The sequence below is a fragment of the Vombatus ursinus genome, unplaced genomic scaffold (assembly GCF_900497805.2).
Source record: "Vombatus ursinus unplaced genomic scaffold, bare-nosed wombat genome assembly UNPS02014941.1, whole genome shotgun sequence".
In the NCBI taxonomy this organism is placed as follows: Eukaryota; Metazoa; Chordata; class Mammalia; order Diprotodontia; family Vombatidae; genus Vombatus; species Vombatus ursinus.
Window position 1 is genome coordinate 8,715,698 of NW_020954719.1, and position 25,602 is coordinate 8,741,299.

General features: G+C 39.3%; 1 protein-coding gene across 1 annotated transcript; it reads left to right on the forward strand.

Moving 5' to 3' along the window:
• Positions 1 to 259: 259 nt before the first annotated feature.
• Positions 260 to 22,235, forward strand: LOC114029712 (transmembrane protease serine 12-like). Its single transcript, XM_027844321.1, has 5 exons — positions 260 to 353; positions 972 to 1,170; positions 14,212 to 14,480; positions 19,048 to 19,190; positions 21,984 to 22,235. Exons 1-5 carry the CDS (start codon positions 260 to 262, stop codon positions 22,233 to 22,235), a joined length of 957 nt encoding a protein of 318 aa, XP_027700122.1.
• Positions 22,236 to 25,602: the final 3,367 nt, after the last annotated feature.

The following is a 25,602-nucleotide window of genomic DNA, read 5'->3' on the forward strand; positions in this document are numbered from 1 at the left end:
ATGTGTGTGGAGGCCTGACTCTTGCTCGGGTGTAAAGGTGTGCCTTCGTCTACGTCACTTTGTCTTCCACTACTTTGTAAAGTACCCCTCAGGTGGAGTTCGGTTTAGGTTGGGGAGAGGTGCGTGAGAAATACAGACCGCCCCGCCCCCCTGCCCCTGCGCGCGCTCCAAGCGCCGCGCGTGACGTAAGAGGCCGCGCGACAGCGCCCCCCCATCCTCACCGGTTTTTTTTCCTCTCCTCGCCACAAAAAAAAAAAAAATGGGGCCTTGGCTTGTGGGCGCCACCTTGTGGTTATTCTCGGCCAGCTTCGCGTACGCCACCAGGCAGCGGTCGCTCTGGTTCAGGGAGAAGAGTAAGCGGCCCCGCCCGTGCTTCGAGCTGTCTCCGGGGAGAGTGGGTCTGGCCTGGTCTGAGGAGGGGTGAGGGCGCCGCCCCGAGGCGGCCCGAGCCCTCCCAGCCCTTGAGCTCCGGTGACCACGGCTGGTGTCCAGCTTTGAAGGGCGTTACCGGGCAGGGGGGAAACTGGGTGCTCACACCACTCATGAGTTAGGGGTAGGGAGGGAGGGGGACAGTTTGAAGCCACCTATTGGCCCCTCTGGGACTGCAGGAGCCGGAGGCCTGGCTAAGGCCGCTCCATCTGCGCATGCTCCGAGGTTGGGGCGCCATTGGCCAGTCCCACTTAAGCGATTTCATAGGCCTGCACCAAAGCATTTGTGTTGTCCTTTATAAACTTAATGGTTTCCTTTAAAATTAAGATTAAGTAGTATCTGTGTTGAAGAATGGCATTTCAGAATGTTTGCAAATGCTTGGTAGGTTCAGCTTGCCTTTTCAGTTTAAAAAAATGTATTGCATCAATGCATCGAGAAATGGAGGGGTAGAGTGTGAATAATTTAGGAATAGAAGACGAATAGATAATCAGCTGATGCTTCGTGTCACCAGTTAAAATAATGCATCATTTCTGTTTGTATAGACTGTGGGACAGTACCACTGGTGGATGTGATTTCAGGGTCTCGAATTATAGGTGGTCACGATGCTCAGACTGGAGCATGGCCATGGATAGTTAGCCTGCAGTTTTTAAAAGCTTTCAACAAATCCGTTCATTTGTGTGGTGGATCCATAATTAGAGAAACGTGGATCCTTACAGCAGCCCACTGCTTTAAAGTTTCTAGGTATGTATTAAGCATTATTGCATACTATTTTGGTAACGAGTCAAAAGTTTTAAAATGATAATGTTCCTCTCCTATTGGGCTCCTAACCCATTTGTTTTAGGTTGTATACTTTGATGACAAGTAAGGCCAGATTCGATTGGAAGATTCTGTCACAATTTGTAAAGAATGAGTGACAATACAAAACAAAAAAACAACCAACTTCATAGACTAATGTTTTAACTTCATATATGGGACATGGTTATCATGCCTCTATTCATATGACTAAGGAATGCCTCTTTTGGGGCAAAGAAACTTTTCTTACCAGGAGCCCATACATTGAAAACAAAATCAATTGAGTACACACAAGTAAAAAAGCAACTTAATTTTGTTAGGACTTCTTTTTAAAAGAGGTTATGGTAAGGATAAAGGGTCTGATTCACCCAAAAGGGAATATTAAGCTTTTTTTTTTTTTTTTTTTACCAGAGTCAGGTTATTTTGAAACATACTTTCCATATCTTGGCCAGTTGAAAGATGTGGAGGGAAAGGAAGAGAAATAGGGAAAAGATCGGCAGCCATAGAGAATCAAAATAAGGAGCTTGGAAATGATGCCTTCTACAATGTGCTCCTAATTTCTTTCTCTTTCAAAACCCCACTTCTGCCCCCCACCTACAAAACCCAGTTACCACAACCACAACAACAACCCAACAAACACCTTGTGCTTTCACTTCTTCATGCGTTTGCTTACATTGTTTCTTATTCCTAAAGTCTAAGTACAAACAAAAATACATTTATCAAACACCAGCTTATTGTCTGCAAAGTATTACTTTAGGCCAGAAGTTCTTTACCTTTTTTATATAATAGACTACTTTGGCAATCTGATGAAATCTATGGATCCCTTCTCAGAATAATGTTTCTAAGGACATAAAATAAAACATATAGGATCACAAAGGAAATAAATTATATTGAAATACAATGATCAAAATACATGAACCTCTGCTCTTAACACTGAAGAAAATACAAAGTATAGAAGATCTTTGTTCTCCAGGAAACCCCAAATCACATGTTACAATATTATATCATCATCATAATAAAGTGCTATATTGGTTAATAATAAAGTAATATGTGAGGATCTTGAATTAGGCTTTATAGGATGAGTAACACTTGAACTGAAAGAGAGAAAAAGAGGGAAAACATTTCAAAAGTTCTTCGAGGGCAGAGTCCACGTCTTATCTATACTCATCAATTTTATGTAGTTTTACACTCTCAAAGCCTTCTCCGTTTTACTCACAAAACCACTATCCATTTTCTTAGATCTGGACCATTGTATCAGCCTCCTAATTGTCTTCCCCGTTTCCATTCTCATCGCTCTTTCAGTCCATCGAACTGCCTAAATAATATTCCTAAAGCATGAGTCTGTCTGTGCCACTCCTCTCATCAAGAATCTCCAGTGTTGTACCTGTTTAGTGATTAAAGCCCTTTGAAATCTGTCTTCAACCTACCTACACTTATTCCACATGGCCCCCTTTATGAATTCTACTTTATAGACAAAATGACTTATTTGTGGTTTCCTGAACTTAACATTCCATCTCCTGCTTTCATGACTTTGCACAAACTGCCCCTTTCTTTGAATGAATTGAAGGAAACGACTTTATTGCACTAGCAAGATCTTAAAAAAACTAAACCCCAGAGATTGAGTTTTGGTTTGGGGAAAATTTAGATTCAGGAGATCTCTGTAGAGGGTGAAGTGGGAAGGGTCTGCCCTCTCCTCCATTAACCATGACTTCCAGCAGCAGATGCAGCTGAGAGAGAGACACACAGGAAGAGATTCAATCCAACAATTTGAGAGTTATTTGAGAGAATTAAAGAAACAGTTGAAACACAGATGTAGAAATGCATTCACTCAAGGGAGGAAACAGCTTCAAGGAATAGGACCCTTGGCAGCAGAGAAGGAGGCCTGCTGTGGAAAAGAGTAGACCCTGGAAACCCAAGATGCTCCACCCACGGAGAACTGGACAAGGAGTGTCTGAAGAGAGAACGGACTTCCAGCACCTACAGTAGCAGGAGTTGTGCATTGCCTTTGCCTCATAGTATCCTGTTTCACAACCATTATACTTTAAATTTGATCCTACGCTTTCCGCGGATGCTGTATTTATTAGAAAGCGTACCCCAGGTTTAAGGGGAGAATGTTTTGTAGCTACTGTTGTGTTTTTTTTTTTTTTTACTATGCTATCTTAGTAAATGCTTTTGCTAGGAGTGCATTGTGTATCACACTGGTACGGCCTGTTGAGCTGCAGGTTACCTACCCCTAGAACCTAAGGCAGCAGCTGCCCTCTGGGCACCCAAGCCAGGAGTGTTAAGTCTAAGTTGGGGAAGTAGCCCAGAGGGAGTGTTACAGAGACAATAAAAATAATGTAACAAACATGGATATTTATTTATCAAAATCCCTTAAAATGTCCATATCTATAACAAAAGAATCATCCTCAAATTGATCCATCTATAGAGATTGCAGCCAACTTGTGATTGCCTGCCCAGTGTGACTCTTGTTTATATGCTCCTATAAATTCACTGAATGTTGAAGGAATCCTTCACTTTCTCCTGAAATAGCAAATGTACCAGTGGAGAATTCTGACTGTCTGACTATCATTTCTCACTTTCACACCAGCATATTCTCTCTTCCCATCAAACATTTCTTTGATTACATCTTTTAATCCTGTTCTTTTAAATTCATTGTTTATATATTGCAGTCTCTGCATACCTATCACAAGCCCTTCCATTTTTAATATGGAAGCTGTTGTTGTATTCTGTGTCTCACTGCTATATAATAACACTGGCAGAATGCTGGTATTTAAAAAGATGGGCCATTGTTTACATGGGAAGCTTGAAGTCATTAAAGGAACTTTGCAGTTTCCTAAATTCAATCCAGCCTGCTTTTCTCTTTCTGTTCCACTCTGTGCCCAGCTCACTGTCCATCTGTACTGTTGGTCCCAGATATATGTACAGATGGACAAGCTCTATAAGCTTTCCATCCAAGTGCGTAATCAGGGAAATACATAGTCTTCATCCACTCAATCTTTTCTGTCTGGCTGTTCAGGCCAAACTCTTTTGAATGGTTATGGCTGTCTTCCAGGATGCTCTTCACTGTTCCGGGACTTGATGCAACTACCACAATGTCATCTGCAAACAGAGATGTCTGGAAGACCTCAACATCCACAGGGGATCCATCTTCCACTTGGACTCCACATTGAATCTTCTCCATCGCAGTGTGAATACTTTTGGTGAGCATACATCTCCCTGTTTTATGTCTCATCTGATGTTTGTGATCAGAAGGTCACTGAACTGGGTTATTTGTGTTGTTATATCTTTCGGGGAATCTTGAATGATTTTGATGTATGAATTAGCTTTATTGGAAAAGAACCACTAAAGCAGTGCATTTATTACTTTACCAAATCAATTAACAAATAATCAACACAATGAGATCCTACATTCTCTACATCTTTTAGTCAATTGTGAAATGGTGAAGATGTGACCCATTGTTGACTATCCCTTGTGAAAACCTGTTTGTTTCAGTTTAATACCCTCATAGAAGATACTCTAGGTTTGTGTATAGTTGTCTTGCATAAAGTTTTTGTAAAGGTAGATAGGTATAAGAGAATAGGCAGATAGGGTAGTAGTTATTTTTATTTTCTCAGTCACCTTTTTGTTATTAATAAAGTCTGAGTGTGCTTCTTCTGTATTTCTGGTGCTTTCCCCACCTTTATATACCTTGTATGTAAATTCCTTAATGCTTTCATAATTGTGTCTCTTCTGGCATGCATCTCTTCTGTATATACTTGATCTAATCGGGCTCTTTTCCCCATCTTTGTTTTCTTTAGTGCCATTTCTACCTCTTCTATAGGACGACTATGATGTGGTGGTTCCACTGTCCTTGATGATGAAAACAGATTGTTACAGTAGCACTCTTTATTTTCTTTTTTGTTTTTCTTCTACTTGTTGTCCTCCTTTTTTTTTTATCCTTAAATACTCTTGATATGGTTTTGCCTAGTTAGGTCATTAGTCAAGTTTTCTTTTAAACACTTTTCATCATCTTCTGCTTCTCTTTGCTTTATCAGATGATATTTTTCATGATTGTCTATCATCTTTCTTTGTAAGATGTTATACATTAATTTATATTCTAAATTGGCTTTGACTTTGGACATCATTCTATACTTGTCAAGTAAGTAAAATATCAACAATTAAACTTGCATATAAAATTATTGTAATTGATGTTTTTTTAAGAAACAGAGACTTTTAATTTCTGTTATTTTAATACTTTCAGCTTCAAATTCTTTCCCTTCTACCTCCCCTCCCTTCCACCATTGAGAAAGCAAGAAAAAAAAAACCCATTACAAAAATATATAGTCAAATAAAACATCCTCACATTAGCCATGTCCAGAAAACAAACATATGCCTTAATTGTACTCTGAGTCTATCACCTTTCTATCTGAAGGCTGGCAGCTTGTTTTCATCATGAGAACTCTGGAAAGCAAACAAGTTAACCTTGTTTAAACCCTTATAATTGCTTGCTTATGCTTACCTTTTTATGTTTCACTTGATTTCTGTGTTTTTATGTCAGATTTTTTATTCAGCTTTGGTCTTTTCATCAGAAATTCTTGGAAGTCATAAATTTCTTATACTCAATTTTACTGGGTAAGTTATTCTTGGTTGTAAACCTCGATGCTTTTCTTTTTAGAATGTCACATTCCACGCTCCTCTCTTCTTTATGCTGGTGGCTACTAAAAACTTATGTGATCCAGACTGTGTCTCCTTGGTACTTAAATTATTTTTTGCCTGTTTATAGTATTTTTTTCTTTGGCTTGGGAACTCTGGATTTTGGATATAATATTCCTGGAAGTTTTAAGTGACTGGTAGATTCTTTCTACTTTTTTCTAAGAGATCTGGGCAGTGTTCTTTTGTGATTTCTTGGTGTATTGTATCTAGACTCTTTTTTAGTTATAGCATTCAGGTAGTCCAGTGAGTCTTACATAATCCTTCCTTGATCTGTTTTCCAAGTCTTTTTTTTTTATTGCTATGAGATACCTTACATTTCCTTTTATTTTTTTCCAGTCTTTTGACTTTGTTTTAATATTCTGTCATCCAAGCCTTTTAATTCTTCCTTAAACTTCTCCTCCCCCAACCCTCTCAGCTAAGAACTTTGTCTCATATTTTACTGAAAGAGTTGAGGCCATTCACCATGAGTTCCCATACTATGAAGGAACAGGACCTTTAACCCTTGGATGCTGCCAGAAAGCAAGAGAGTCAGACAGAGAGAGAAACTGTCCCAAAATTGTACTTTTAAAGATGCAGCCCGACTATGTTCCCACCCACGTGGTAAGGAAATGAAGGCTGACTTCACACAGAAGCAAGTCCCTGCTGTCTCCCACTTGGGGGCTTCTGTCTTTGGTGATCTGAGTATAAGTCAAAGCTGAGTTACACATATAACATAGCCATTGAATTCAATTCAGCAAACATTTATCAAGCACCTGCTGTGTGCAGGACATGTTGCTAGTCACTGGTAATACAAAGACAAAAATGAAACAGTCCTTGCCTTCGAGGAGCTTACATTTTATTGGGGAGAAGCAAGTATACAGAAAAATAAATACAAAATGTAACCCAGCCTTCTCTGGGCATGCTCAGTTCTCACAGGACCCTTGAAGGGCCTTTTGAGCATGCTCAGTTTGCCTCACATGAAATCTATTGTGTCCCTACTACATCTCCTGACATTTTTACTTAAACGTTTCCTTGGACATAGTCTCATGGTATGATTACACAAGTGCTTTAGGACAGAGGCCTCACCTAATAAACATTTTAGCTGCATTTTGTGTGTAGATCACTGCATTAGACATTAAGTGAGAAACAGGGTAGAAAGCATGATGCAGTAGAAAGAGTACTATGAGAGGACCTTGGTTTGAATCCCAGTTCTGCTAGTTACTCTAGTATATCTGTATGACTGCAGGTAAGTCACTAAGCCTCGATTTCTTCATCAGTAAAATAAGAGAGTTAGATTAATTGACCCTCTTAGTCATCTAGCATTTATTAAGCTCCTACTGTGTGCAAAGCAACAGGCTGAGCTCTGGGGATACAAAGAGAAGCAAAAAACAGTCCCTGCTCTGAATATAGGAGACAACATGCAAACGACTGTGTACCAACAAGCTATAAGTAGGCTAAATTGGAGATAATCAATAGAGGGAAGGTATTAGTATTAAGGAGGATCAGGAAAGGCTGATCCCATCTAGTAGAAGAAGGTGGGACTTTTAGCTGAGTATAGAAGGAAGTCAGGGAAACCTGTAGGCAGAGATGAGGTTGGAAAGCATTTCAGGCATGGGGGACCAGCAATGAAAACACTCAGAATCGGGAGATGGCCAGTGCCTCTTAGTTCCAGTGACTTTCCTCTGTAATTATTTTCCATTTATTCTGTGTATAGCTTGTTTATGTACATATATTTGTTAGTTATTTCTCCCTTTAGATTGTGAGCTCCTTCAGGGCAGGGAGTGTCTTTTACCTTTTTCTGTATCCCCGGCACTTAGCACAGTGCCTGGCTTATAGTAGGTGCTTATTAAATATTGATTGATTGATTGATTGAGATGGAGTATCTTGTGCTAGGAACAGAAAGGAGGAGGCTAGTTTGAAGAGTACTTAGAGAGGACATATGTGTGAAGTATAAGAAGACTGGAAGGGTAGGAAGGGACCAGGTTATGAGGTCTTTGTAAGCCAAATAGAATGTTTTATATTTGATCCTGGAATGGGAGGTGGGGAGTGGGGTGGGGGGTGACGTGCTCAGACTGGCGCTTTAGGAGGATCATCTGGCTGGCTGAATGGAGCATGGACTTGAGTGGTGAGAGACTGGAGGTAGGCAGACCAAGCAGTGGGCCATTACAATGGTCCAGGTGTGAGGTGATAAGCACCTGGACTAGGATGATGGCAGTATCAGAGGACAGAAAGGTTTATATGAGAGATATAAGAAGGCAGAAACAATAGGACTTGGCAGTTAATTAGAGCAGAGCAGTGAGAGACAGGGAGGAGTCAAGGATGATCCCTAGGTTGTGAGTTGGAGAGACTGGGAGTGTGGTGGTACCTTCCACAGAATAGAGAAGTTAGGAAGAAGGGAAGGTTTGAGGGGAATAGTAAGCTGACATCCTCACTGCAGAGCTACTCTGCTTGTACTTAGTGACTGGTCCTAAAGGAAGTGTGAGTTGTGGATCCTAGGTGGACTATAGTTTCATTCCTATCCCCACTTGAGGGAGGATTCAGATTGTAAATGTCCTAGAACTCCTGGATCCTGGGTTTAGGAGAGCAGCAATAGATCCTCAGTAAATGTTTATGTTTCATTTTGCATTGGTAATTTACCTGCTCCTGGCTGGGACTGAAGTGCTAAGTCAGTGCCATTCTCTCTGTGGTTACTAAAGAGTCATTGCTTTTCATTCCTCATCCCTACCTCTTTCCACAGAGTGGTACCACTTGTGCTTGAGACAGCATGGGATAGTGGAAGAGCATTGGACCTGTAGTCTAGAAAACCTGGTGCAAATCCTGCCTGCAGCATTTATTAACTCTGTAACCCTGGGAAAATCACTTTGCCTCTCTAGCCTCAGTTTCTTCATCTGTAAAATGAGGGACTTAGACTCAGTAACCTTTATAATCTCTTCCACCCCTAAATCATGCTGTTTATTTGCTTTTTGATTCTACGTGAAGAGTAAAAATACTGCATTCAGCATTCTGTTATATGTATCTAGTTCCGGGTGAATCCCAGCGCCATTATGGCAAAGTTGTTTTACTAGCACTCGTTGAAATACAGCATTGAAATGAAATAATACATTGAAGCACTACAGTTCTAAAGGAGGTTGGGATAGGCATTGGGTGGGGGCTCAGACCTGTAAGTACACACATACCTCTAAACAACAGGTGGTACCACCCTATGGAGAAAGGTGGCAATGAGGAATAGAAGGTCGCTGACTCTCTAGGAACCACAGAAAGAATGGTGCTGAGTCAGCACTTCCATCCTAGCCAGGAGTGGGTAAATTACTGGATAAAAGTGGAACTCACCAATGAATATCTATTAGTGCCACCTCATAACCTGGTGATTAATTAGTATTTCTTCAGAATGCCAACATTTGTGGGGTTGAATAATCAATAATTGCTGGTTATAGGAACAGAGATTAAGTCTAGGGAGGTCAGTATCATATTAGGAAGTAAGATGTAGAGAATGTCAGGAAGCTGACTGTCTCACTTGATTCTCCCCCAAGTGTCTCTCTTTTGTGGCAGGTATATGTATATCCCACAATTTGGGGTGGTCAAGGTTTGGACCTGCTACGTTATACCTCCTCAGAGATCCTCATCTTCTTCTGAGTCAGGATGGAAGCAGAGAATGTGAATTCAGAGATCTTTTGAAATGTGAAATGGGAGAATTGAAAAGGATGAGCTTTATTTTTATTTAGCTTTATTTATTTACATTGGATGAGCTTTATCTCAGTACAGGAAGCAAGGTCCTAAAATTGGGTAGTGGAGTGGGGCTAGAGGTGGGTGCTTGAAAAGAGTTAGGAGGTTGGGAATAGTCTCATTGGCAAATGTGATGAGTCAACAGTAAATGAATAAAGAAGTTATTATGCACCAGTAAGGGCCCAGGTAAATTTAGATAGAATGAATTTATAGTGGACCCAGTCATAATTCAAAGAATTTTCACAGTATGAGTTAACTAGGTGCAGTTTAGGATAGTACTCCCAGAGGGCAAGGTATTCAAGAGTAGAGACAAGTTTTTATTGCAAGCTAGCCCTGGAGGCAAGTGATTAATGGGGTCAGGATTGGGTAGGAGGGCAAGTGAAGCTAGAACAGAGGTGACAAAGTCAGAAATAAGGTGAGTTAGGGCACCAGGAGGTGAAGAACAAGTTCACTGAGAGTTAGAGAGTCAGGAGATGGTATTCAGAGAAGGAAAATTCAGAATCAAAGATTTAGGATGTAGAATAGTTCTGAGTAAGGTGAGTGCCCTCTCCCTTCACCTCCTTGGGTGAAGGATACAACCTCTTGCTGAAGAAGTAGCCCTCCAATCTGTGTTGGGTTTCCCCCTTGAACTTCATTGATCTCTAGGTGATAGAGAAAAAGAAGAAGTATGAAATTAAATAGGAGATTATCATAAATGGAGTAAAAGAACTCACCTAAGATGTTCTGCTCATGAGGGACTCCCAAAAGATGGTGTGGTAGGAGCAGTATTTGTTACATCAGTGAAGCTGCTTTTTCCTCAGAGGTATTGAAATCATCCTTGAGACTTTCGTGGACCAGGGACCGAGCCTCAGGCTGTTGACATAACTTAGGAGTAGACTAAGTCCAAAAGCCAGCACAGGAAGAGTTAGAAGCTTAATTCCTCGGGTTTGACAAGCAGCCAGCAGGGCCAGCATAAGCTGGAAAGCTGCACTCTGCTGAATCCCTGATCTGTCTTTGTTAACTCTCCTTTTCAGCCTTTTGTTAACTGGTCTACAAGCGTTTCATTTCTTTCCCATTTTGAACCTCAAGCTCCATGAACACCTTACGCCAGATGGAGGGGCTGCACTTTGGATTGGTCATGGGGTTGATCTTTCATTCTCTGGCCATTCTGGGTTTGGAGCTGACAGCTTGCAACTTGCTGTTGTGATTCTGGCATTCTGGCTGGCAGTGACCTCGGGAGAGGTTGACTAGAAAGAAACCAGTAAAAGAGCTGAAACATTGGAGCTGCCAGAAGTTCCCAGGGACCACCATCCAGAAAACAAAACTCTCTTGCAGGCTGCCCAGGACTTTCAAGTACCAGTTGCTCCAGTGACATCCAGGGAGTGTGGGAGTTCATGGTAGTGAGATGATTTTCTCCTCTTCCTCCCGACCACCCTCAACAAATGTTGGATTTAGGGTGTTTGAGTGCTCTTCCATATAAAGGTCCAACAGACCATCAGGAATGGAGATCAGATGAATGACACAACACTAGGATGAGTTCGAGATGTTTTATTGATACAGCCACACAGAATATCAGAGGATGTGAGCAGAGATTCAATTAGGGACAGAGACAAATGTAGCTTCCCTTGCCACTTACCATTCCATAGGGATAGCAGCAGAGCAGTGGCCTGGATATGCAGTGGACTAAGTGTTCAGGTCAAAGACCTGGAGCTCCTAAGGGCTGGGGCTTAGGGAAGGGTTTCCAGTCACAGTCCTGCCATGGAAGCTGCTTTGTCACTGGTGGAGCAATGGGGTCAAGGGATGCTATTGGGGAACCCTAATAGGGGTTCTCTAAAGATTGCCTAATAAAGAATCAGGAAGGCCCAGAATATGGCAGCCCTCAACACTTGAAAGTTGGAATTTTAACCACATCCTCAAGCTTGTGGAAGTGTTTTGGCAACCAGCCTGATCTAGGACTGAGTGAGGCTAAGGCCTTAAGCGTAAGAACATTGTTATTATGCTTGGGGGATCAGAGAAGGGAACCAGAGACTCCTCTGGCTACTGTCTGTCTTTCCCAGGGAGAACAAAGAAGAAACCTGATGCAGAAGAGGGTAGGGCATGTAGTGATGAAAACGAGGATGTTAACTGGAGCAGCTTCTAGCCTGGGAGTTCAAAGTTCATGTTCCTTTTGTTTTCACTGTAGTAAAAATTCCGTGTAATCTATAGATCAATATTATTTGATATAGATCAAAGTTATTTGTGGTCACACTGAGAGGGGATAGAAAGAGTGGATCCGGTGGGATGAAGGGGACAACAAGCAGTGAGAGTTGTTTTGTTATTTGAATATCTGAATCCCTCCATAGGAGTGTAGGAGCACTAGGGAAAAAACTATGGGGATATCTATGTATGCAAATAGCAAATGAGACCAGTTGTGCTGCCTCGAGGCTTGGCTAGCTAGAGCCAGACTGTTGCAGTTTGAACCTAGTTAAGTGAATTGAGGCAGCTCAAACCTAGGGTGCAAAGTTGGTTGTTCCAAAATGACATCACTAAGCTAGAGTCAGGTTACAGTGTGTCCAGCTGTGGCTGATCAGACCAGTGCAAGCTCAGAATGTTCTACCACAGGTCAGGCACAAACAGTCCATGTGAACGTTTGGGGTGGATTCTCTAAATTTGCGCATCTCGTGTTTCTTTTGAGCTGCTTCAATTCTGCTTTGCTCGTGGAGCACAGCACCTTTTCTGATGAGGGCACCTCGTGCTGGGCGGTCATGTTTAAGTGTCTCCCATGTCACACAAGCAATTCCAAAGTTCTTAAGAGAGACCTTGAGAGTGTCTTTCTATCGCTTTTTCTGATCACCATGTCAATATTCTCAAGCGTTCACTTGACTTTGCAAAGTAGCCATTCCCTAAAGTGTGTCCAGTGAACTAGGGGTTTTACCCATTTCCCCCTAGTAGTTAAGTCAAGTAGAAGTCAAAGGATTTGAGGAATAAAGTTGCTCTTAATTTAGAAATCAGATTAATTGAAACTTTTATGTTTCTTTTTCAAACACAGCAAGAATCTCAAGAGAAGTTGCTTTTTACTTGTGTGTCTACAAGAGTATAGTGGGTAGAAGACTGAACCTGTCAGCAAGAACTGGGCTCGGGTCTCACCTCTGACACATATTTGTTATGTGACTTCTTGGTGCCCCTGGGAGTTCTCTAAGATTTAGGGAGTTTCCACACTAGGGAGTTCCCAACACAGAGGAAATTATAAATCTGGACAAAACAAAACAAAGCAAAAAACCTTAAATGAATCTTCCTGTGATTAGTGAACTACAGTAGAAATAATTCTGTACCCTTGCCTAGACCTTTGCCTTCTGGGACACCGCCAGTTGTCTTGACTTTTGTCTTGCCACTGGACTTTGATGACTTTGGAAGAAAGAGTGAGGCTGATGACTTTGTACAGCTCTGCCTCACTTCAATCCAATTCAGGAGTAAGGTCAAGACATCACCCGTAATGTCATTGGTCTTCTTCAAAAATGGAGGGTGAACAACTACAACTACAATATGATAGTCACAGTAGCCTGGAGTTGGAGGAGTTGGTCTTCAGACTGCGTAAATTCAGTCCATGGACTAAAGATTTCCCCATCCCTGGTCTAGGTTGTAGGATACATGGGCTATTGAAGGAACCCACTAAGGACCTCAAAAAGTCAGAGCGTCTGGCACATCAGAAGTAGCTTATTGCTGAATACAGTCTACAGGGAAAGAAAGTCAACTATAAAATCCATTCCAGGAATAACATGTTCTAAATGAGGTTAAAATATTTGAACCTATGGGAGGTATCCTTTATGATGGAGAGGCCCCAAAGGAAGAGGAACACTGAGAAGTTCTCTGAAGTTGTCTTTTTTGTCTAGACTGAGATTGTGACATGGTTATAACAATCTCATTGATTGTTATGGACCGTGATGGAATAGGGTAAGGAAAGTTATTCTGAGAGATATGCCATTTTGATGACCATCACTGCTACTGTAATCCAGAAAGAAGAGAGTTTTTAATGGAGTACTAATGTCTGTACCCTCCCATTCTATATCTCCTCGTTTTTCCAACTATGTTTTATCTTTCTTCTTTAGTTCTTCCACTACATTGCCTCATTAATCTTTGTTGCCTTCTTTGGTTTTATATAGATTTATTTTCTTTTCCTGTACTTCCTTCTTTTCCCTAAAATTAAAGACTTGTCGACTATTTCATCAGTGATTTTAGAGACGTTATAAGGTCATTAAATTCTGGAATCCCAGAGTTGTAAGGGACTTCAAAGATCATCTGGTCCAACCCCCATCTACAAAGCATGAATACCATTTGTAAAATCCCTAACAAGTGCTTGCCTGGCCTATCTGCGTACATACCTTCAGTAGTGGGGAATTTCTAGAACATAGAGAAGATATTGTAAAATACTTCCAATGACCATTGAAAAATATTTTAGTGATTTTTTTTGCTTTTTTATTTGTATATTTGGTTTGTACCATATACACATTTTTTTTTTAAAATAAGAAAGCTATGTAAGCTAACACTACAAAGTAAAAAAAAAAGTCAGTGAAGTATTGAAACATATACTTTAGTTAAATATGCAGTGGTATAATCAAGGCATTTGCTTTATTACAGAGAGCCAGAATTTTGGATAGCTGTAATTGGAGTTAACAATATTTTACAGAACCGTATGAAGCATAAGAAAATACAAATTGATTTCATCGTCATCCATCCAGAATTCAAGCATAATACTTTTGAAAATGACATTGCACTGATTCATTTAAAAAATCCTGTGACTTACAATGACTTTGTTCAGCCTATTTGTTTGCCATTTTTTGATGATGTGCCCTTAGACAATACCAAACGGTGCTTCATAAGTGGTTGGGGAAAAAGGACAGAAGAAGGTAAATATTGACTTAATTTTATTAATATGTGATACACTTTTATTTTAGTTAATGGATTAAAAACAAACCTTAAGCTTGATTTTCTTTTTAACAGTTAGAAAGTATAATTTTCCTGCCTCTTCAGGTTGCATTCATCCTTTTAAGCCTCAAGGATCACATGACTGACCCATGTGGGGATTGGTTTTGCTGGGTTTATGCATATTGGTTATGAGGGTTTTCTTTTTCTTAAAACAAAAATTGTTTAACGAGGGACAGTGGGAGGGAGAGATAATGTTTGTAAAAATAAGTAAATTTTAAAAAAAGAATTCTCAGAAAGAAAAAAAAGTTCATATAACTTAGTATCCCAATACAAGACATAAATTATGTCTTAGAAAGTCTTTTTGCTGAAGATCTATTCCAAAACACCAATTAGGTCTAATGAACTGTCCCCATTCCTTTCCTGCCCCCCACAGTGCAACTCCCCTTGATTCCTATAAAATCCTTTTTCATGTCCATTTCAAACCATTATCCCTCTTTCTTTTCTGACACACTCAGTATTTATATGTTTCTTTTTTACTAAATTAATTTGTATCATTGTTGATATATGTCTTCAGTACTTTCATTTGTTCACATTTTGTATTCTTAGCTAGATTGTAAACCCAGAACTAAGTACTAAAGCTTGTGTGAGTGTGTGTGTGTGTGTGTGTGTGTGTGTGTGTGTGTGTGTGTTTCCTCCAGAGAACTAACACTGTCCTCGTTGCTTAACAGGTACCTGACAAATGTAATTAAACTGATTAGTATTATCAAAGAAATGGAAAAGTAGTTTTGCTCTCAAGAAATTTATATTCTCAGGGGCAGCTAGGTGGTGCAGTGGATAGAGCACTGGCCCTGAAGTCAGGAGGACCTGAGTTCAAATCCGGCCTCAGACCAAACACTTGACACTTACTAGCTGTGTGACCCTGGGCAAGTGACTTAACCCCAATTACCTCACCAAAAAAAGAAAAAAAAAAGAAATTTATATTCTAATTTGAAATACTTAATGGCAAAGACTTTCTTATAATATCTTGCACTGGGCTGAGCATATGCTAGGTATTTGTATTATCGATTAATTAATAAAGGACAAATACACATTGTTGATTAATTAATAAAGGCCCTACCCACATGAAAGCCTTAAGGGCAAATCATGTAGGATAGCAGTATAAATTAAGAGTTAAGAAGACCTAGGTTCAAGTCCCAGCCCTGCTACACACTACTTGCCTGACTTTGAGCAAATCATTTCATTTTTCTGAACCTCAGTTCTTCACCTTGAAGGGAAGGGGTTGGACTATGTGACCTTTTCCAGGTCTAAATGAACCTGTGACCTGAGAACATTTCCCAAGCTCCATGGAGTAAAGCCTAAATTAACTAGAACCCAACTAAATGGAACTCACTGAAGTGAATTTTTTTACTGTACTCTACTTTTCTCAGAAAATGTCATCAGAAAAAATACAAATCAATACCACATAGTTCTTTAAAAAAGCAAGTTCCAAAGTACATCAGTACACATTCAGCTTCCCCTCTTTTACCATTAGCATCTATGTACAATAGCTCATAAAAGTGTTCTAAGCTACTGTACGTTCTTCAGATAGCAACGAAAGATTCATTTATGTTCTGAATACTCTACTTAGGAAAGTACACATTTTAGGAAAATTGAGAATACAATAGAAAGACTTCTAGGCCTAGAGTCAGAGGAACGGAGTTCAAATCCTGGCTCTGATACTTGCTACATGTATGACCTTGGGAAAATCGTGTAACCTCCCTGGGCCTCAGTTTCCTTATTTGTCAGGTGAGAGGGCTGGACTCGATGTCTACTGAGGCCCCTTTCTGCTTTTGGTCTATGCCCCTCAGATCATACAACCCTGAATAGTTTCTCTTACTCCTTCAGTGATCTAGTTGATTGATGCTTTGCAGTGCGTACGAGTACAGTCCCAATGGTGCACGAGTATTCAGGGAGTGCCGAGTCATGGAGTTGTCAGGGTAGAGTGAGACTATTTGAGGAAGATTCCTGGAGGTGAATTTTAACCAGGATATTGGAAGGGGAGAGGAGTGGTGAAGGGTGGGAGCCGGGACAAGTTTAGACGAGGGAAGTGATTGGCAAAAATATAGGAAGAGGTTGGAATAAGGGAACTTATTTAGTTCCATATTAATTACACAGGGATATTATTTAGATTGCTTTGCTAAGGGTGATGACAAATGAGATTATGGAGAGTCGGGGCAATAATGGTGACTTGTTGGCAACTTTGAAGGTTAGTGAGAGGTTTGGGTTTCATTTAGACGTCCATTGATGTTAATAATACCACCTTACATTTAAATGCTGCTTTATAGTTTATGAAGTGCTAAGGGGATAAAGACGGTGTTGAAAGGAGTGCTCTGATAGAATAATTTGGAGCGACAAAAAGGGTTATTAAAAGGGACTATTTTTTTTTTTGGTGAGGCAGTTGGGGTTAAGTGACTTGCCCAGGGTCACACAGCTAGTAAATGTCGAGTGTCTGAGGTCAAATTTGAACTCAAATCCTCCTGACTCCAAGGCTAGAGGTCTCTCCACTGCGCCACCTAGCTGCCCCTAAAAGGAACTATTTCAATGACAAATGTTTGGTAATAAAAACCTGGCTGTGGTGAAAATTCATTTATCTTAACTAGGGATGGCAAATAGAGAAGGATTGTCGAAAGGCAGATGATTTAAGCATCTTGCATTTGGTTTTGGAATGTCTTGGAAATATCATGAGGAGCTCATTCAGTTATCCTACTTCTTCTACCTTTAAACCATTTAGTGGTAGAAATGCACAGTATCCCCTCTCAAAAGGATGCGAAGCAGCACTTTTACCTCACATGTGATCTGGGAGACAGTGTGTTGTTTGTGTTACATTTCCATGGTTTCCATGCAAGACTGGACCATGGAAGTAGGTGGAAATATAAATGTCCCAATGTAAACAAAAGTATTTAATTTTAATGCAAAGAAATTATAAACTCTCAAAAAAAGTCAGAGTAGCACTTCTTCCTCTACAATGTAGAAAGTCAGCTGTAGATCATCTAGAATTTATTGTAGACTAATGTACAAATCTAAGGGGTAGAAAAAAGAATCAACGGTATTTAGTGAAGATTAGAAATGGGGTAGAGTGTGGTGAGGAGCAAAGAATTGAAAGTGACTATTAGATCAGGAGCTTAGCAGGAACAGGGGAAATGTTTGTGCCATTAATGCCAGCAGGGACATTGGAGGAAGATGAAGACTTAATATTTCAGCTGTTGGTTTCTCCAGGCCCCAGGCAACTCTCGAAGGGGAGAGGCTGATATGCTGTGACAGAGGAAGTTCCTCCTTGGGCGCTCCATATACCGATGAAATCACAGATTTGGTCAAAAACCAAACCAAACCGACCAATTACAAACCTCAAAAAATATTTCAGATGTCGGTAAGAAATCCAAGCAGAGATGAGAAGTCAATTGTTCCCGTCTTTCTTATTTGGTTATTCTAGGTCACAGGAACCATTTTCTTAGAGAATATCTTAGGTCTGTGAGTCATGTAGCTTTCATCTAGACACACAGATGGCATTTTTCTAGACAACTTTGGCAACAGTGTGTGAAAGGCAGGGAAATCAGGTCTATAGCTGCTCCCCTGTAGATTCTTCTTCCCCAGCTTGAGGAAGCAGGAAAATCAGCGTGAATCTGTCTCTAAGTGGTAGGTACTTGGCATGTGTCATTCTGGCAGTCTGTTTTGGATTCAGGAAGTAGCAAAACTGAAAGGTATATAAGTAAATTCAAGTTTTGTTCCTTAAGAAATTCACTTACCTTTCTTTGTGTCATTGACAAATTTAATTCAATCATTTATTCAATAAATATTTAGTGCCAGCTGTATGAAAGTAGTGCCTGGCATAGTGGATAAAAGGCTGACCTAAGAGACAGGAATCAATCAATCAAGTATTTATTAAGCTATGTGCCTACAAAATGTCAGGTGCTGTGTTAGCTTATTATGCGGTAAGTGCTAGGGATACAAGTAGAAAGAATGCAACAATTCCTACTCACGAGAGTACATCCTATTGAGATAACAGAAAGTACATATAAAATACACGTGCACATACACACACACACACACACACACACACATATATATACATATTCTATATGAATTTAATGTAACTAACTTACAGAAAGTTGTTAACTGCAAAATAGGTTGAGAGGGAGGGTAATAGCAGTCGGGGGGTGGGGGTTTGAGGAAAGGCTTCATGTAGAAGATGGTGTCTGAGCCGAATCTTAAAGGAAGACTGTGAGGCAGAGGTGAGGGGCAAGTTGTTTCGTGCGTGTGGGACAAGCAGGACAAAGGCACACAGACGGAGCTGGAATGGTGTGGGTGAGGAGCGGAGATCAGAGTGTGGGAGGGGGAATAATGTCCAATGGGGCTGGAGAGATATGTCGGGGCAGACACAGATGCAAGTCATGCCTCTGACAGTCTAGCTAAGTAACCGTGGGTAAGTCACTTAATCTCCAAGATTCTTAGTTCACCTCTCATTGAAAAAGAGGACTGATGCCTTAAATCATATATGGATTTTCGTTACAGGTACACTGACACCTTTATTACAAGAGGCTGAAATACATTTTATTCCTTGGGATATGTGTAATGCAGTAGGAAGTTATTCAGGAAGAGTTCCTAATACTTCATTTTGTGCAGGTGAAAGTTTTGGAAATGTTGATACTTGCATGGTAAGACTTTAGAGTTTTAAAATATTTAAGATCCTTTAAAATATAAAATAATGATATAATTTTCCAGGAGATTTTTGGCTGGTAGACAGATCCAGTGCTCTTGTAAGTGTCACTCCAAGCAGAGGCATTATGTCCCCCTGAAGAACTCCAGCTCTGGACTCTTAAGACCAGGTTCATTCCCCCCGGGAGTCTGACCCCAAAGAGAGGCGATTCAGGTTTTTTGTTTGTTTGTTTTTTCCTTCTGTGCCCTATGAATCATTTTGCCCCTACCTCAGAGTCCTAGGGACAATCTCTTAAATAAAGCTTAGGGATGGCACATGTTTAAGTTCTTCCCAGAAGGAATCAACAGGATCCCTTCTAGAAAAGTTACTCATTGCATAGGTTTAGGGCAGCTATTTATTTCCTTCACCACCTAAGAAATACTTAAAATCAAAAGACTTCTAAGCATTCAGTGACAAATATTTAAAACATGAAACATTAGCCTATTACTCAATGAAAGAAGAAAAGGACTCTTAAATACAAATATATTTATAATAATTCTTTTTGTATTGGCAAGGAACTGGAAACAACTGGGGTGTCCAGCAATTGGGGAATGACCGGACAAATTATGGTATATGAATATAATAATGATGTCATAAGAAATTATTAAAAGGATGATTTCAGAGACTCCTGGGGAGACTTAATGAACTGATGCAAAGTAAAGTGAGCAGAACCGGAAGGCCAATTTATACAATAACAACACTGTAAAAACAAACAACTTTGAAAGACATAAGAATTATCATTAATGCAATGACCAGTCATCATTCCAGAGAACCTAGGTTGAAACATGCTACTTACCTGCTGACGGACATATGATGGACTTAGGATGTAGAATGAGATAAATATTTTTTGGAGATGGCCAGTTTGGGAATTTGCTCTGCTTTACTGCATATTTTTGTTATGAGTTTTGGTTTTTTTTGGTTTTTCAAAAGGGAGATGAGAGGAAAGAACTTTTTTTGTTGACTGAAAAAAGTTTAAATTAAAAAATTATTCTAGATATTGTTTGCCATTGAAGTCTTCTTTTTCAAACAATAAGTTTGTGTTTACAGAATATGCCATTTTGGTGTCCAATCTGATTACTTTTAAAAAGCTTTCTATTTTGAACAGTATTTTGAACAATTTTGAAATGCTTCCTTTGTTGTCTAAAAAAATCTGAGCTGATATTAATTGAAATTTCTTAAAATGTCTTAAAATGTCTCATTCTGTATGTACGGTCCATTGCCTCTTCGCCAAGAAGTGAGAAACATGCATCATCTCTAATCTTCTGGAGTTGTGACTGGTCATTATATTGATCAGAGTTCTTAAGTCTTCCAAAGTTAATGTCCTATCCGATGTTATAGTCAGTATAATAATTGTTCTCCTAATTATTCTCACTTTATTCTGCATTATTTCATATAAGTCTTTCTAAGTTTCTTTAGTAAATATATAGCACTTCTTTTTCAGTTGACAACCATTAAAAACCAAGTACTGAAAGAATCAGACCTTCAAATCACTGTATCACCAAATGTTAAACCAAGATTTTCAGAAATGATGAAGAATGTGTCCCTTTTCTCTTAGCACAACAATATTATATTCATATACCATAATTTGTTCAGGCATTCCCCAGTGATGAGTACCCACGTTGTTTCCAGTTCTTTACTCTGGTGAAAAGTGCTGCTATAAACGTTTTTTGTATATATAAGTCCTTTGCCTCTATCTTTGATTCCTTTTGAGTATAATCCTAGTAATGGCATCGTTGAGGAAGGATATAAACAGTTCAGTGAATTTTGGAATATAATTCCAAATTGTTTTTCAGAAATGCTTGGACCAATTCATAGGTTCAGCAACACATGACTGTCTTCCTAAAGCCCTTCCAGCATTTGTCGTTTTCACCAATCTCGTGGATATGAGGTGGAACCAAAGAGTTGGTTTAATTTTGCATATCTCATTAATATTTGTTTGTTGTATTTTTTCAAATGATTGTTGATAGTTTACGTTGTACTTATTTTGAGAATTGCCTATTCCTATCCTTTAACTATTTATGTATTGGGGAATGGCTCTAGTTTTTATCTATCTTTATCAATTCATTATGTATCTTGGATATAAGCTCTTTATCAGAGAAATTTGTTACAGTGCCTGGGCCACACAGTACATCCTCAGTATTTATTCCTTGGTCACGCATATTATATGTGTGTGCCCTCTCTCCACTTGGGAACATGTGGGAGGGCATATCCCCATTTGCTTGTATAGGTATGGGGGGAAATCTTTTCTTATCACTTTATTTGTTATGCTGCTCACATTAAACTAAGTGTGCTATTGTTGTCTGGCAAAAGTAAATACATTATTAGGGGTTCATGAGCTATGATTTTTAGTAGCTTCTGACTCATAAAGGGCCTCAAAGATGTAGTAACACTTATTGGAGCTCCAGGTACTATAATGGAGGTAATATTTGCATCATCTGTTTCCCAGAATTAGTGTTAGAATTAAATAAAATAATGTATGTAAAGCTTTGTAAAGTGCTAGGTAAGCATCAGCTGTTATTATTTCAGATCAAAACCAGGTAGGTGGAAAGCTTATTTCTAATCCTACCTTGAAGAACCTCCCATTAAAGAAGTGATCAAAAAAGAAAGAGATATTAGTAGATCAAGGATAAGTAGAATGTGCATACTTTAATAACTTGGTATTATGTAGTATGTTACTAAAATTCTACATTTTTTGCAACTTAAGAAAGGTAATTGAATTAACTAACTGTATTTGGGGTCCTATTTTTCATAGGGTGACAGCGGAGGTCCTTTGATGTGTTACTTTCCAGAAAATGAAAGATTTATTCTAATGGGTATTACCAGTGCTGGAGTTGGCTGTGGCAGACCATTTTTCCCTGGCATTTATACTGAGGTGCGGTTATATGAAACATGGATAAAAAATGAGTGGCTGCAGGAAGTTTCTGCAGGCAAAAATGAAATGAATATTGTACAGGGAAACATTATAATAATTATGGTATTTATCATTTTATTTGTGCCCACATAAAGTGGCATTAAAGTCAAGGCAATGTATCTTTTTCACATCTTCATGTCACATAATTATCTGAATTTTGCATAGCAGCAATTTTTCTTGGTATGAAAGAGTTCTGACAGGTTAGGTATACAGTTTAAATTTAATACTGAACCATATTTTTTATATTTCTATATTGTTTCATTATGTAATAATACTTTATATTCCCCCCACAGTTTATATCAAATATACATTTCAACATGTACTTTATTTATAATGTATGTAATTATCTAAAGTATATATAATAAAGTATATATAATGATTTTTTTTAGTTTTTTCCCCTGTAGTCTAGATGTGTGCTTCAATTGTTACGGGGAACTCCAAGCATGGAAACTCCTCCATTGCTATAGGTCATCAACTCCTCTGTCATTTATGTAGAGTTTGTCATCTGGGATCCTGCGAGTGACTTATTTGCTCATGGTCACATAGCTAGCATATTTCAGAGGAAGGACTTAAACTCAGTTCTTCTGCCCTAGAGGCTAGCCTTCTATTCATATACCTTGCTCTCCCCAAGTACATTTGTTACATATATCTTAAACACTAGATTTTATTTTATCCAAATAAGAAGTAGCCTTTTATGGTTTATGAATCTTGTGACTGTCATCTTGCCACAGAGACAGGTGTTTATTATTTTAATTCTAGGTGAAGTACTTTAAGACAGTTTATTTTGAGTTGTCTATGCTCAGAGAGAGGGAGAAGTATAGATAACCCAAAAGAATAGAAAATTCAAATATTCTTCTAGTTTGATTTCAGAATATATTATATGATTTGGAGTTGGAGTTTTTGTTTTTATAGCAGCAATTTACCTTCATAAGTAGGTGTGGCTGAAGGCAATATTAAAATTATGTCCTTTGTCTATACCAGGGTCATCCCTAACGCCAAAAAGAAATGGCTCAGCAGTGTGCTGGGAATGCAAATTGTGAGCCAACCTAAAATCAAACCGTGGGCTTCATTCTTCATATGTAACATTCAGACAATTAAAAATCAATTGCATTAGTATAACCTGCCAGGTGTCCTAATACTAGGAAATGTATACTCCTCTGTTAAAGAGGAGTCCCCTGTTTTCAGCTTGTCGGAGACAATGGCAAGAGTCCTTAGACTTTGGCCTCAGTTCAGGGCCTTGCAGAGGCCTGAGCATATATGGTGAGTGGGAAGACATCAGCCACTGTCAGTAACGCTGAAGGATAACTATAGCTAGCGGCTGCTCTCTAACATGCCAGAGCCGCTTACAACTAGCAGACAAATATGGAGAGGAGCAGGGCTTTTTTGTTGATGTTTTAAGTCTGCCACTTGATTGCAAAAATTATTATTTTGGAATAGAAAGAGCTAGATGGGACTTACCATGGCCAAGCAGCGTGGTTTCTAGGGTCTTCTGTTTTGGGGTAGCTTTCCCTCTGTGTCTCTGTGTTATCTTATGTTGTATGTGTCACCTTATTCTTTGTGAGACCATAGAGAAGTTGTATATGCCAGGCCATGCTCCTTCAGAATACCAAAGGTGCTGATGTTGGTGCTGATGAATATTTTTCATAATCGCCAATGTTCTTGACAACACCTTCTGAGTGGTTCCCTAAGTCTAAGATGTGTCAGTATCTGAAGCTATAGGACCCTGCCATAAGCAGGTCTCATAAGGGTCTCTACATTGTTGGTTTAAATGGTAGCTGAATATAGGTAGTGGGGACTTAGCCATAAGTCTTACATTGTAGACTCCCTACACATATGAACTATGCTTTCCTGAAAGAGGCCCTTGTTTCTCCATTGAGAGAAAACTTTCTGATGCTTACAAGGCCAGTGTTGCTATTAAAAAGGTGCATGTATCCTTCTTGGTCTGTGCTACTTGGTCTTCATGCAGTAACACTGTATTATCACACTCTTGTCATTATTTCAGGGATTCAAGTACAGCTTAATAAGATCTGAATGTAGATATTGAAATCTGATCCTTAATGGTGAAGTCCTTCTTTGCACAGCAAAGGCATCTCCTAAATCTTTAATTAGTCTATATTTCTAGCTAGATGGGAGTGACTAATAACTACTCCCTGTCATTTTACTTAACTTGTATTGTCTCACCTTACTATGATTTAACTCTTGAAGCAATTCTCTGTACTATTTTGTTAGTTTTCACTAAAGTATATATATATCTATCTCCCAGCACATTGCTATTTTATGGACAATAACTTCATGCCTTTATCACTGGATGGGCTGCAAAGCAAATTATGCTAAATTAACACTTCCTACAGACTGTTCCCCCAACTTGCATTTGCATTCATGGGTTGAGTCCCCAGACTCAAGGGTTATCTACTCTTAGGTTTCAGAGATAACCTTGTGGGTAGTTACTCCTACCACTATTTTCACGAGCCTCCTCCAGCATGCTTCCAATTAATAATCAGCCAGTAGACATAATTAGTTCTTAGCAAAATCATTTACTAAGATCGTGTCGTAAAAACAGGGGCAGCTAGGTGGCACAGTGGATAGAGTGCTGGGCCTGACGTCAGGAAGACTCACTCCTCTTTCTGAGTTCAAATCTGGCCTCAGACACTCTCTGTGAGATTCTGGGCAAGTCACTTAAACCTGTTTGCCTCAGTTCCTCATCTATAAAATGAGCTGGAAAAGGAAATGGCAAACCACTCCAATATCTTTGCCAAGAAAACCCCAAAATGGGGTCACAAAGAGTCGGACATGACTAAAATGACTAAACACCAAAATGGTAAGAACGGTCGATACAAAGCAAAAAACCTAGGGCACAGTCTTCCACAAATGTTCATGGTATCCATAGCTCAAATTGAGAGTGTAACGGTATCGAGACTTTGTAAAACACTTTGTTATATTATCTCATTTGATCCTCACAACGGTCTTCTGATGTAGATAGTTTAGGTATCACCCAGATGACTAAACTGAGGCCTAGAGATTAGAAAACACTTTGTCCAAGGTAGCTTGTACATGTGGTAAAGGATAACTCACAACTAACTCCTGTTACTGCATAGCCTGAAAGTACTTTCTTTGTGCATTTGTCTGCTGGGCAGGCCAGTCAATTGAGCTCCCGGAATCACCTCCTTTCTTCAGTCCGTGTTGCCATGCTTCTTGAAGTTGTCTTCTTCAGCAATGACAACCATTAAACCCAAGAACTGAAATAGACTGAGCTTAGAACCAGACCTTCAAATCACTGTATCAGCAGTGTTAAACCGAGACTTTCAGAAATACTGAAGCATGTCTGATATTGCTGTCATTATGTCATTAATACTTAATGAGCAAGAAGATTTTTATATCATTAATAAATAAAACATTTCATTTTTTCTCCTTTTAAAATGTATATTTTATATATCTTGTAATTCACACAATTATTAGTGTA